The sequence below is a fragment of the Felis catus genome, chromosome B2 (genome assembly GCF_018350175.1).
Source record: "Felis catus isolate Fca126 chromosome B2, F.catus_Fca126_mat1.0, whole genome shotgun sequence".
In the NCBI taxonomy this organism is placed as follows: domain Eukaryota; kingdom Metazoa; phylum Chordata; class Mammalia; order Carnivora; family Felidae; genus Felis; species Felis catus.
Genome location: NC_058372.1, coordinates 129627894 through 129640832, shown reverse-complemented (window position 1 = coordinate 129640832; position 12939 = coordinate 129627894). Strand labels below are relative to the sequence as shown.

Sequence of the window (12939 nt, the reverse complement as noted above, 5' to 3'; positions counted from 1 at the left end):
CAACGTGCTAGAGCTACACTGTTAGGCACAGTTTGTGCTTCAGTAACGATCCGGTACAATCACTGCCTCTCTGCTCAGCATTCCGATAAGTGGTTCAGAGACATCAAAATCTATTTAGATGAAAATGAAACCAGGTAGTTCACAAATGGACCAAGTGGGTCATAATGGCCTTCTATCCAGCAGTAGCAAAGATACAGAGAACTTGGAATTATGTTCTCTGACTCTTACATGGCATCTTTGTAACGGAACAGACTCATGAAAATTCAAGGCATTGTCATTTATCTCACCCGAACAATTAGCAAATGTGCATTCAACTTGTTCATTAATTAGCTGCAATTGTATCTAAAAGCAAAATGTGACACAAAAGGAATAATCAAGATCTCCAAATTCCAACTTGGTACTAAGGACAAAGAAAGCTTCTTCTTCAGGATTTCTCAAATTGGGCATGACTTCTGTGTTTTAAAGTTAGTGGCTAACCCAAATCTTTATTCCACTTCAACTTCATAGTTTCTGAGTTTGAAAATAAATATTATATTGAACTAAATATGATGGATATGATGAGATAAAGGCCATATTCACACAATGAAAATAATGAATGGCTCATGCAAATTGTGTCAGTGATTCACGAATCTTTTCAGTGGAAGATTTATTATCAATGATTGAAAGAGAAAAAAGAAAGTCAGAATACTGGCTGGATTAGACATAGCCTTAATGTGCTCCTAAACACAGTGACTATGAACAACAATTTATCAGAATTTTATAGTCCCTATAAGGCAGACAGAATTTAACACATAAATGTGCCTCAAATTAACCAGTAGGTGTCACTGTTTAAATATATTGGCAACAGTCTTCCAGAGTTCTGTGTTAAGCCCAAAAGGAAATAATCAGTTTTGAATAAGTTACAACTAGTTCAAACCAATAAAGAGAATGCTTACAAATCCATACCCTTAATTTATAACCCAAATTAAGTAATGACTTAATTTCTCATTATTAAAATAATTATCGGAAAATCAGTCTAGGCTTAGTGGTGGTAAACCTACAAATTGTTCAAATTTCAATTCAAAATCTTTTAAGAATTAAAAAAAAAAGAGTCTAATATAACAAGTCTATGTTTCAAAGGAAAGTAAAGATTCTGCTACATTGTAAGACAGGATTTCAATTTTTAAGAGCTACTGATGTTCTCTGGCTCTATATGTGTAATTTTGAGTGAAAGAGAACATTACTTTTTTACATGTGTTGAAGAAGCTGGTGTATAATTGTATCTACCACCTAGGTACAATGAGTCTTGTATGATCTTGTCTGTCAAAGGAGATTGTGAATGTAGAAGTGTTTTTGAAAAATTGTAAAGTGGTCTTTACATGCAAGGTAAGACTCCTTCCAACTTGCACAATGTAGTTCTTCTGTACCTCCCACAGTGGATGGCTTCAGAAAAGGGAAGACAACTGAGAGATTTGAAACACCTACTTTTGTGAGAAGGCAATATTATGAGAACAATATTAACTAACATTAGTAATATTATTAATAATACTTATTATGATTATTATAATTAATAAGGCATTATTATAGTTAATTCAGCCTTACAACTACCCAGTGGGGGTAAATATTATCTTCCCAATTTTGAATGAGAAAAGGGAGACTAGTACCCCAAGAAAATTGGCAAACCTGTCTTACCCCAAAGCCCCGATTCTTTCTACTGAGTCACCACACGATTTGAACTTTTATAAATTGAATCGCATTCTCAATGTTTGCTGCATTAAATCAAAATTCAGTTAGTGGGGCGCCTGGGTGGCTCAGGTGGTTAGGTGTCTGATGATTTCGGCTCATGTCATGATCTCACGTTTCCTGAGATTGAGCCCCGAGTCCGGCTCTGTGCTCAGCACGGATCCTGCTTGGGATTCTCTTTCTCCCTTTCCCACAGCTCCTCCCCACCCTCTCAAAATAAATAAATCAACATTAAAACAAAATTTTAAATTCAGTTAGAGAATCCTGCTAATCAGAGAAAACCAGTGATAAAACATTTTGTAGAGAAGAAAATAGTAAAGCAAAAGATTCCATCTAAATTGGCATGTGAAGATTATGGCTAAGTAGGCCATACAACTAATCAGTAGAAAACTTGTGCAGTGCACTAGGATCTATCTGATAGATTCTCTTGTTTCTAGACCAGCAGTCTTTCAACATCCTTTCATCCATCTTTGTGGCATCTCAGAGTAATCTGGCAGAATCTCAGCAGTCTCATAGAAGAATATTCACGAGTTTTTTACCATCTCAGCTAATGCACAGTAACTGCTTAACACAAACTAGAAGCCTGATTCACAATATAGTTTTAAAGAAACAAAGTAAACTCCACACTGCTTTTTGCCTATTCTTGCCAGTACTGTTCTATATTTGTGCTTGAACATAGTAATACAAGCACTTAAATAAGCACAGGTCCTTATGTTCAGGCTGGAAAAGTTTCAAATCAATATAGTTTATCTCTTGCTTGGCCTTTATGGTGGAAGAAAGAGGTAGACTGAGTTCAGCTGACCTGGCTATTGACTGAATTAAATAATTTTCACCCAAAAATATTTCCTTCCAATTCAATATGCCCCCCTCTCCCAAACCTATATAGATGGACCAAGAGTTTCCATGTTGATAGAGATACTTCCAAAGGCAACACTCATCAGGTTGCTTCTTGTTTCGAATCCTTCAGTGGACTGCAGAGACCATACTTAGCATGGTCTCAAGATGGCTTACCCCACCTGCACCTCTCTCCTTCCCCTCCCAGAGCCCTACTTCTCTTCCTTCAGTTCCCAACTAAAGCTGACTCTTCTGGTAAAGAGTTAGGGCTTCCCACACTGCTCCTTTAGCATCTAGGACATAATTCATGTTTTCTCATTATAAGCATGATTCATTAAAATCTCTCTCTCACTAACTGAGCTCCTTGAGACAGATGCTGAGTTATTTATCTGCACATCCCAGGTGTCTAACAGTGACTGGTTTATAGCCAGTTCTCAGATGCTGGCAGGATGCTCATTTCTAAACTACTTAGACACTCTTTCTTTACCTCTTTCCTTCCCTTCTTGAACAATTCAATTCTAAAGCTGTTGATAGGCTCAAGCAAGGTAAAAATTACTTTGGCAGGTCGCAAGTTTAGGGAATTACAAATATGGATAGAAAAACTAAAACAAAATCTGTAATGTTGCATCAGAATTGGAGGTATTAGTATAAACTCCTGGCTGTAAAGAGACAAATATAGATGTGTATACACACATACTTCCTAATTCTGTCCACTCAGAGGGCCTGGGAACAGTAACACATCAAAACAATGAGCTTGTCTAGCACTAAGATCTTGGTTTCTAATGACTTTTCTCCTGGGAAAAGGGAATCAGGGATCTTTTGAAAAGGGCTGACTCTGGGGCTGGGTCACAGAAAATAGAAGGTAAGCATGGAATATCTTGGACCAGGAAGGATGGAAGTGCTAAAGAATGATGGAGACATGTTAAAGGTCAGCTCTGATGGATTTCCACTGGCCAAATCTGGGACACTGATCATTGAACAAATATAGAATGGATTGCAACCATTTATTAAAATAGTATGCACCATAAGTGCATACTTACATTACTTATGATTCCAGAAATAACTGAATCAAATGGAAAGTTTGATGAGTAAGAGGATATTTTTGTAGCTTCAAAACATTTCCCCCAAATATATATTAATTACAAAGGGGGAAAGAGTGAATTTATAGTGGTGAAAGTTGGCAGAGAGGCTTAATCAAGCGAATTAAGTTCAGTTAACAGGACACATCAAAATCACTCCCCCCCGATGGAGTGTGAACACCGCGTCACTTCTGCCATACTCTTGCTCCAGAAGCACAACCTGAATCTAATCCGACAAACCCAAGCTGACAAAGGGACATTCTCCACAGTGACTGGCCTGTCATCTTCCCAAGTGTCAAGATCATGGCAGTCGGGAGACACTGCGAAATTGTTACAGATTCAAGAAGCCTAAGGAGGTGTGACAAGTAAATTCAGTACATTGCTCTGAACAGGAGAATTTACTATACACGCCAAGTGGTGACTGAAAGAGGTTCAGGGACTAGATGTAGTAAATTATCAATATTAGTTTCCTTATTTTAATGGTTGTATTGGAGCATCTAGTCGGTATCTTACTAACCAATGATTTTTTTTTTAAGTGTTCTTTGCACTGTAGTTGCAACTTTTTCCTCTAGGTTTTAGATTACTTTAATCTACTTTAATTTACTTTAAATCTAGGTTTGAGATTATTTTAAAAAGTCTTGAAAAAAAGAAAAAAAGGAAGGAAGAAAACAACGAGACCATGCCATTGGTATTTTAAAATTCTAAGCCGGATGCAAGCTAGAGTCCATTTTAGAGCCGGGTGCCCACTGTCTCCGCCTTCAAGGATCTAATGGAAGAATAGCGCGCACACAATTCATTTTGGCGAAACGGAAAAAGGTGGTTTAGCCTTGACTTTTCGGCGGAGGGGGCTAACTGTGCCCTCCCGTCGGAGGCGCCCGCCCCGCCCGGCCGGCCCCGGCTCCGCAGCGGGGAAGCGGGGCCCGCTCGGCAGCCGAGTCCCGAGTTCCGAGTCCCGACCCCGCCTCGGCCCCGCGAGCCTCTGACGCCGCGCAGCCCCGGCCGGGGAGACGCCCTCCAGCCCCCGCCCCCGCCCACCCCGCGCGCCAAGTCGTCTTCCGCCCGCGGGAAGCGACGCCGAGCGTTATGCGAGTCGGAGGGAGGTGGGAGAAGGGTGCGTCTCTCCCAGCCAGAAGACAGAATTCTTGGGCCCCAGGCGTGGTGTGCTCAGTGAAATGTATACTTTAAAAAGAAATAAAATTTTTAAGTTAAAAAAACCGTAAAAGCAAACATCTACCAGGAGTGGGGTTCGAACCCACGCGGACATTGTCCATTGGATCTTAAGTCCAACGCCTTAACCACTCGGCCATCCTGGTACAGGCGAACGGTCTGCATTTCACTCTTCCTACAAGCCGTATTCCACCGTCCTCGAACCCTCCCGGAAGCGTTTCTGAGGAGACTTTGCCGCTGTTTTCCCGGTTTTCCCACCCCGAGCTGGAGCGACCTCCCCGCCAGGGCCTCGGTTTCCCGCCGCCGCCGCAGCTCACTGTTGCCCCCGGCCCGGCGCGGCAGGGAAGGCAACTGCATCCGAGTTCGGCGCGCTGGCGGCGGGGACGCTCGGCTGGTAGCTCCGAGCAGGACTCGGGCCCAGCCAGTGGTGCTTTCGGTTTCGAGGTGCGCGGGCGCGGGAAACAAACACACTAGTAAACTTCTGGTTTCCCAGGAGCACAGTTTGGAGGCGCGGGGGCCTGGCGCGGCAGGGACGGAGCCCACAGGGTGGGGTTTCGTTCATTTTATTCCAAAGTGAATAAACGTCAAGGAATGAGTTGCACGGGCAGCAGCAGAGTTCTCGGACCCCTGTGCTTGTGGGCCGCGTTTCTTCTTAACAAGTCACACAGGAAGGAAGTTTTGTAGAAATTTGTGTCTGTACCACGGGCGGGGAGCGTGGCACAAGTGGCCCTCCCCGCTGGCTGCCGACACCACGGCCGCTGCACCTCTGAGGGCCCTCCGTCTGTTCCCACGACCCACCCGTGCGCTTGGAAGTTTGCGTTTTCTTCACTGTTCACTGCTCTCCCTTCGTTCTGTGCACAGGAGATTCGGCTTGTCCTCTCACTTCCTTTACCAGGACGGCCATTGCATTCCCCGCGCCACCCCACGACCTCGAAACTACCACAGAGCCACGGCTCGGGAGCCTGGGAGCCGAGGACGGTCAGGCAGCCACGCCCTTGCTCCGGCGGTGCAGGCGGCACTCTTTGCCCGAGAACTTCTATCAGCCTGGAGACTGCGCAGACTCACCTGTGTGGGACCTCACCGACTGGCTCTTCACCGGCTAGGTCACATTGTGAGAAACGCATTGTCCTGCTACCTCCTGGAATTCCTGTGAGCCCCCCGAGGACATTGCCGTGACCTGGGGAGGCTCTCCCCCAGCCTCTGAGTCCCAGTCGAGAACACTGACTGCCCCTGAGAGGCCCTGAGGGTAACGACTGGTGGAACTGCCCCCTCCGCACTTTGCCACATAACCCTTGGCATTGCTCTAAGCTCTTTACATATATTATCTAGTTTGATTTAAAACAAAAAATAAAAACAACTCTATATGGCAAGCGTTTATATCACCATTTTCAAGTTGAGAGGCCCAGTTACAAACTCACTCCAATGTAAGAGGCCTCCTAGACTTACAGCCTGCACCTCAAGGCCATTACAGAGATTTCTTACCACCAATCTAGCCATCAAGTCCTCCACGATCTTCTGGAACGTGGCAGTATACTATCTGAATGATATTTTCATTCAACCCCAGACTTAGCCTCCCAATGGCCTCTAGTATAAAACCCTTCTGAACTGTTTTCATTACAGGGTACCCCTTAGCAGTGCCTCTTCTGCAGCCTCAAGACTGTATTAAATTTCTGTGGCCACTGTTTAAGGATGGGCCTGGAACACAAGTTAGTCTAGTCAGAGTTACAGATCACTCAGAGCTATTGGAGAAGAGAAAATTTCAGTCTGCAGTGGGACACACGGTATTTTTCCAAAGAGGACCACGACAGTACCTCCCATCCCACGTGTTACTTTATCTTCCTCCACTGTGATTTTGACACCCGTACCATCAATACATGGAGTCTGTGTTCTTCCTCGCTAAATCAGGGAAGCCTTGTGTCTGTGGCAGACAGATGCTACGTGACTTCTGAGGTCATTCACCTTGTTCTCTTACGATGCTTGCTCTGGGAACCCAGCCGCCATACTGTGACAAAGCCCAAGTAGCCACATGTGGTTTTTCCAGCCAACAGCCCCAACCAACGGTCAATATTAATTGCTGCAAATAGAAGCGAGCGAGCCTTCAGTTGATTCCAGCACCTAACCATCAAGAGACCTCGCCATTGAATCTTCCCAGCTAAGCACTGAGATCACGGAGCAGGAACAAGCTATCCCTACTGTATCCTTTCCCAATTTCTGACTCACAAAATCTATGGGCAGAATAAAAATGTTACTGTTTAAGTGTGGGGCTTTTTTCTTTTAATGAATAGTTAATAGTTAATAATTAATAGTTAATAGTTAATAAATAGTTAATAAAAAGCCTGAGACTAATAAACTGGAATACCGTTATGGAGCACTAGGAGCACTACACAGAGATAGGCTGTCTGGGAATAAAGCCAACACAAGAAAGCAGAATCCCGAGATGAGGAGCCCAAGGTGTGAGTCCATCATTGAAGTCCTTTCCTACCCCCTTACTGGAAACTAGATTCTGGGCTGTGCTGCCCCTTTGCCAAATTGACATCCTACACGGGGCTCTCTGGGTAGAGGACAAGTTACATTCCCCAAATCCTAGCCACAAGGGAGGTTAAGAAGGAAAGTTCTAGCTTCTACCTTAGGAAGCAAACCTTAAAATGGAGGAAATTCCCCAAACATGAGAAGGGTGTTCAAAAGATGCTGGCATCTGCAAGGCATGACAAATACTCACTTGAGCGTTGGAACAAAATGTGAAAAGCACTGTGCAGTGATGTCTGTAATAACTGAATATTAGAGAGCAAGTGACAATATTATAGAGCAAGTGCAACACTGAAGTGGCTTCATGTTCAGGAAATTGCATTTGACATACTTCTTATGGGCAAATGTTTCACTGTGCGTGTGTTTATTTATGCCATGATATTCTTTACGTGTTTCTTGATGATTCAAAAATAATGTTCACAAATGTTTCGACACTCCTCCCTTCAAGAGATGGAGCTTAAGTCCCTTCCCTTTCAGTGTGGGCTGAATCTACCGACTCATTTCTAACAAATAGAATAAAACAGAAGAGGTTTTATATGCAACCTCAGAGACTAGGTCATCAAAAGTCACTGCTGCCGTTGTCTTGGTTTCTTTCTCTTGGATCAGTCCCTTTGGAGGAAACCAGCTGTCGTGTCATGAGCCGCCCTTGGAAAGGCAGCAGCCAGCAAGGTACTGAAGTCCCACAGGAGTGAGCTTGGAAATGGATACCCCCACCCAGTCGAACCTTGCGATAACTGCAGTCCTGCCAACATCTTGACTACAACTTTATGAGAGACCCTGAACCAGAACCACCAGCCAAGCCCTCATTTCCTGACCCTCGGAAACTATGTAAGATAATAAATATTTATTGCTTTCAGCAGCTACGTTTTATGTTATTTTTATGCAGGTACAGATGACTAATAGGCTACCCAAAGTTAGTTTTTCTGGCTTTGATGACGTATTCATGAGCATATATTTTGTTTTTACATAGATATTGTAAAAGAATAATCTTGCTGACCCCTATGCAAACACTGCAGTTGGAGTTCCTTTTCCCATTTGTTCTTAACCTCTTGCATGGGATCACCCGTACTTGCCAAGGGCACCCATTTACTTTCCCTTTTCCCCAGAGTCCTGATGGGTGGCTTCTACTCTTCTCTCTTTCTATTTCTCTTTTCAGAATGAAGATATCATGCCTAAAACAGACTCACATTGTAAAAGTTAAAGTTAAAACCCCTTTCCACAACCTTTGAAATCCCAGTCATACTAAGTTGGCACCCCTTGTCCCTTGACGATGCTAAGCCATTTTCTGTCTCTCTCCTGCCTTTCCCATGCTGCTTTTATCTGCCTTATTCTCCTCCGTGGCTCCACATAACTCCTCCCTTCCCACCGCACATATAATTGTAAAGTGAAATGAGTAAGTATAAGTTAGACTTACCTGCAAACATGAGTGTACAAAATTTGGGAAGTTCCAAATTAGACTTTAAAAGCATCCTTCTCACCCTGTCTGATCTTGTTTATTATAATGAAAACTAAGGTGTGTTTTTAGGAATAGATTATTCTTGGTGACAAGATTTTCTGTTTTTTTTTTTTAATGTTTATTTATTTTTGAGAGAGAGACAGAGAGACAGAGAGACAGAGAGACAGAGAGACAGAGTGGGAGCGGAGGAGGGGCAGAGAGAGAGGGAGATACAGAATCTGAAGAAGGTTCCAGGCTCTGAGGTGTCAACACAGGAGCCCGATGCAGGGCTTGAACTCAGGAGCCCTGAGACCATGACCTGAACTGAAGTCAGACACTTAACCAACTGAGCTACCCAGGTGTCCCCAGGATTTTCTAAGTACTCATACATTTAAAATTTTGCCTCAAATCTCATGAAATATAGTACACATATATTCTATATAGTAAGCAGAATATAAAATAGCTTTTTGGGGGGGGGCGCCTGGGGGGCTCAGTCGGTTGAGCTTCCGACTTCGGCTCAGGTCACGATCTCGCGGTCCGTGAGTTCGAGCCCCACGTCGGGCTCTGTGCTGACAGCTCAGAGCCTGGAGCCTGCTTCGGATTCTGTGTCTCCCTCTCTCTCTCTGCCCCTCCCCTGTTCATGCTCTGTCTCTCTCTGTCTCAAAAACAAATAAAACATTTTTAAAAAAATAGCTTTTTTTTTTTTGTCCATAAGCAAGTGTTGTCATGACAGCAACAATTTATCTGAGTCTTAGATAAAACAAGAGTTGGCAGGACATCATAACGTAAAGGTACTGCTTAGACTGTGGAATCAATAGACCTAGTTCAAATTCTAATTTTTTCTTAGCTATGTAGGCAAAATACTTAACCTCATCAAGTCTTAGTTTCCTCACCTGTAAAATGAGAATAATAATGTCTACTTCAAGAAATGTGAGAATTCAGTGAATTAACATATGCAAAATATCTAGCAGTGTGATTGGCCGGAGGTAGGCTCCTGGGGTATGGTAGTCAATATTTGTTACTTTTTGAACAGCCATTCCCATTTTGAATTCAGGCAAGGTAGACATTGCCCCCATCCCAGGGGACAAATTACTATTTGTCAATTATTATTTGTCAAATTATTATTTGTCATCCATTACACCAAGAATGAATCTGGAACAGGGTGAGGGGGAGAGTGGGTAAGTGATCCAGTTCTGGCCAGTGAGAGATAAGAAAAGTTGCTTGGGAGTTCTGAAAAAGATGCTCTTTCTGGATAAAAAAACACGAAGGTTGGGAAGTGAAAACTTGTGCTATTTCTTCCCTTTGCCTCTGTGCCTTCAATGAGATGGTGTGAAGGTGAAATTATTGGAGCTGTGGTAGCCACTCTGTGACCATGAGGAGACAAGCCTAGGGATAAGCAGCTAATGCCCAAAGATGTCAGAGGGACAAATTAGAAAGCGACCTTGCCCTTAAAGACCTTATGAGCCACAGCCAACCAGAAATCCGCTTCTTATACAAGAAAATTAACATGTCTTTAAATATAAGCCAGTGGTTCTCAGAGAGTCAGAACCACCTGGGAACTTGTTGGAAATGCAAATTCTGGAGCCTCACCCCAACTTCTCCTTGAATGCACACCTGAATCGGGTAATCTGAGGCATGCTAGGGTTTTAGAGTCTCCTTTATCACAGTAGGGTTTCTGCCAAAGCATCCCTGAAGGCTCACACAGTATGTGTGGGATGGATGAAGGGCTCCACGGTTTTCCCTGGAAGTCGCTTCCTCAATTGATTCCCCACCGTCGGCTTGATTTCTTATCATCTACCTCTTTCTCTTAAGTAAGTCGTTCTCCTGAGGGTGTACTTGCTGTATTCCTGTATTTAAAAAGGTGTATAAATTAATTGTGTGGAAACCTACAGCTGCCTTCTCCTAAGGGGTGTCGTCCTTAATAGAATCTTTACTTTGACTTTACCAGAAATCTCTCACTTCCTAGCATCATGCTAACACCCTTTTATTTCGACATCAGTTGAATGCTTCAACGTCCAGGTTACTTCTTCTTTTTTTTTAAGTTTATTAATTTATTTTGAAAGACAGTGTGGGGGAGGGGCAGAGAGAGGGAGAATCCCAAGCTGCACACTCAGCACAGAGCCCAACATGGGGCTTGATCTCATGAACCATGAGGTATGGCCAGAGCCAAAACCGAGTCAAATGCTTAACTGACTGAGCCACTCAGGCGCCCCTCCAGGTTACTTCTAAACACATCCTTTTTTTTTCCTTTTATTTCTTTTATTTTCTTTTGTCTTATTTCATTTTATGTTTTATTGAAGTATAATTAACATGCAGTGATATTAGCTGAATAATGAGTCAACAATTCTATACGTTACTCAGTGCTCATCATCATAGGCGTACTCTTAATCTCCTTCATCTGTTCCACCCGTTCCCCCATCCACCACCCCTCTGGCAGCTACCAGTTAGTCCTCCGTATTTAAGAATCTGCTTTTTTGTTTGTCTCTTTTTAAATTTCTTTGTTCATTTGTTTTGTTTCTTAAATGCCACATGTAAGTGAAATCATACGGTATTTATGTTTCTCTGACTTACTTCCTTTAGCATTATACCTCTAGATCCATCCATGCTGTTGCAAATGGCAAGATCTCATTCTCTTTTATGGCTGAGCATATTGCATTGTATATATACTCCATCTTGATCCATTCATCTGTGGGTTGCTTCTATATTCTGGCTATTGTAAATCACGCTTCAATAAACATAGGGGTGCATGTATCTTTTCAAATTAGTGTTTTCATATTCTTTGGGTAAATACCCAGTAGTAGAATTACTGGATCCTATGGAAATTCTATTTTTAATTTTCTGAGGAAGCTCTAAACTGTTTTCCACAGTGGCCGTACCAGTTTACATTCCCACCAACAGCACACAAGAGTTCCTTTTTCTTCGCATCCTTGCCGACACTTCATTTATTATCTTCTTGATTTTGGCCATTCTGACAGGTGTGAAGGGATATGTCATTGTGATTTGGATTTGCATTTGTCTGATGATTAGTGATATTGAGCAACTTTTCATGCGTCTGTTGACCATTTGTATGTTTTCTTTGGAAAAATGTCTATTCAGTTCTTCTGCTCATTCTTCATTAGATTATTTGAGTTATTTGGCATTAAGTTGTAGACGTTCTTTATATATTTTGGATATTAACCCCTTATTGAATATGTCATTTGCAAATATCTTCTCCCATTCAGCAGATTGCCTTGTCATTTTGTTGGTGGTTTCCTTCACTATGCAAAGGCTTTTAATTTTGATATAGTCACAATAGTTGAATTTTGCTTTGGTTTCCCTGCCCGAGAAGACATTATCTAGAAAAGTGTCTCCACGGCCAATGTCAGAGAAATGATAGCCTATGTTTTCTTCTAGGAGTTTTATAAATTCAGGTCTCACATTTGGACCTTTAATCCATTTTGAGTTTACTTTTTGTGTGTGGTGTGAGAAAGTGGTCCAGTTTTAGTCTTTTGCATGTAGTTGTCCGGCTTTACCGGCACTATTTGTTGAACAGACTGTCTTTTTCCCATTACCTACTCTTGCCTCCTTTGTCATAGATTAATTGACCAAATATTCATGGGTTTATTTCTGGGCTTTTTATTCTGTTCCACTGATCTATGTGTCTGTTTTTGTGCCAGTGCCAAACTGTTTTCATTGCATACCATTGTCCTAATACCCTTTAAGTTGAGTTAGATGCTTCAACATCCAGTTTACTTTTAAACCCATTCTTTGTCTCAATTAGATTATTAAGAAATAGAGATTTTCATTATTATTTAAATTAGTGATCATAAAATGTTATCACTAAACACCATCAGCACTAGGATATTTTTCTCATCTAAAGGTAAGAATGAAAAGCCATCTGTTTGCTTACATTGGGGATTACCAAATACTTTCTGAACAGTTTTAGATACCTAAGCCTGCTATTCTTCTGGATTCCAAAGAACAGACTGGCTGTGCAGGTGTGAAGTCAACCCCAAAATTGACTCTCTCCCAAAATTGTTTGTGGTGAGGCCTTTTCGGACAGCTCTGGGTCAAAGTTACCACAAAGACATGTGAGTTGACAGGGAACATGGCACAAGGAGCAGGGGGAAAGGAACTTGTGTTGGCTGTACCTCCTATTTCCCAGTGAACCGGAAGTCAACTACTGAGAAGTCTCTG

The 12939-nt window shown here is 42.4% G+C and overlaps 1 protein-coding gene and 1 non-coding gene across 2 annotated transcripts; one reads left to right on the top strand and one right to left on the bottom strand.

Moving 5' to 3' along the window:
• The first annotated feature begins 3424 nt into the window (after positions 1–3424).
• LOC109499941 (splicing factor, proline- and glutamine-rich-like) lies at positions 3425–8187 on the top strand. The gene is made up of 4 exons (XM_045058665.1): positions 3425–3484; positions 4480–4735; positions 4918–5246; positions 5664–8187. The coding sequence occupies exons 1-4, from the start codon at positions 3425–3427 to the stop codon at positions 5976–5978; spliced, it is 960 nt and encodes a 319-aa protein (XP_044914600.1). The 3' UTR covers positions 5979–8187.
• Positions 4867–4948, bottom strand: TRNAL-UAA. Its single transcript has one exon. It is a non-coding gene; the product is annotated as a tRNA-Leu (tRNA).
• Positions 8188–12939: the final 4752 nt, after the last annotated feature.

Excerpts from the sequence above, each read along its gene's own strand:
- LOC109499941 (XM_045058665.1), top strand. The coding sequence starts at position 3,425 with ATGGAATATCTTGGACCAGGAAGGATGGAAGTGCTAAAGAATGATGGA. Across the intron at positions 3,485-4,479 it reads ATGATGGAGACATGTTAAAG|GGGGCTAACTGTGCCCTCCC; the intron begins GTCAGCTCTGAT and ends TTTTCGGCGGAG. Across the intron at positions 4,736-4,917 it reads GTTATGCGAGTCGGAGGGAG|TCCAACGCCTTAACCACTCG; the intron begins GTGGGAGAAGGG and ends TTGGATCTTAAG.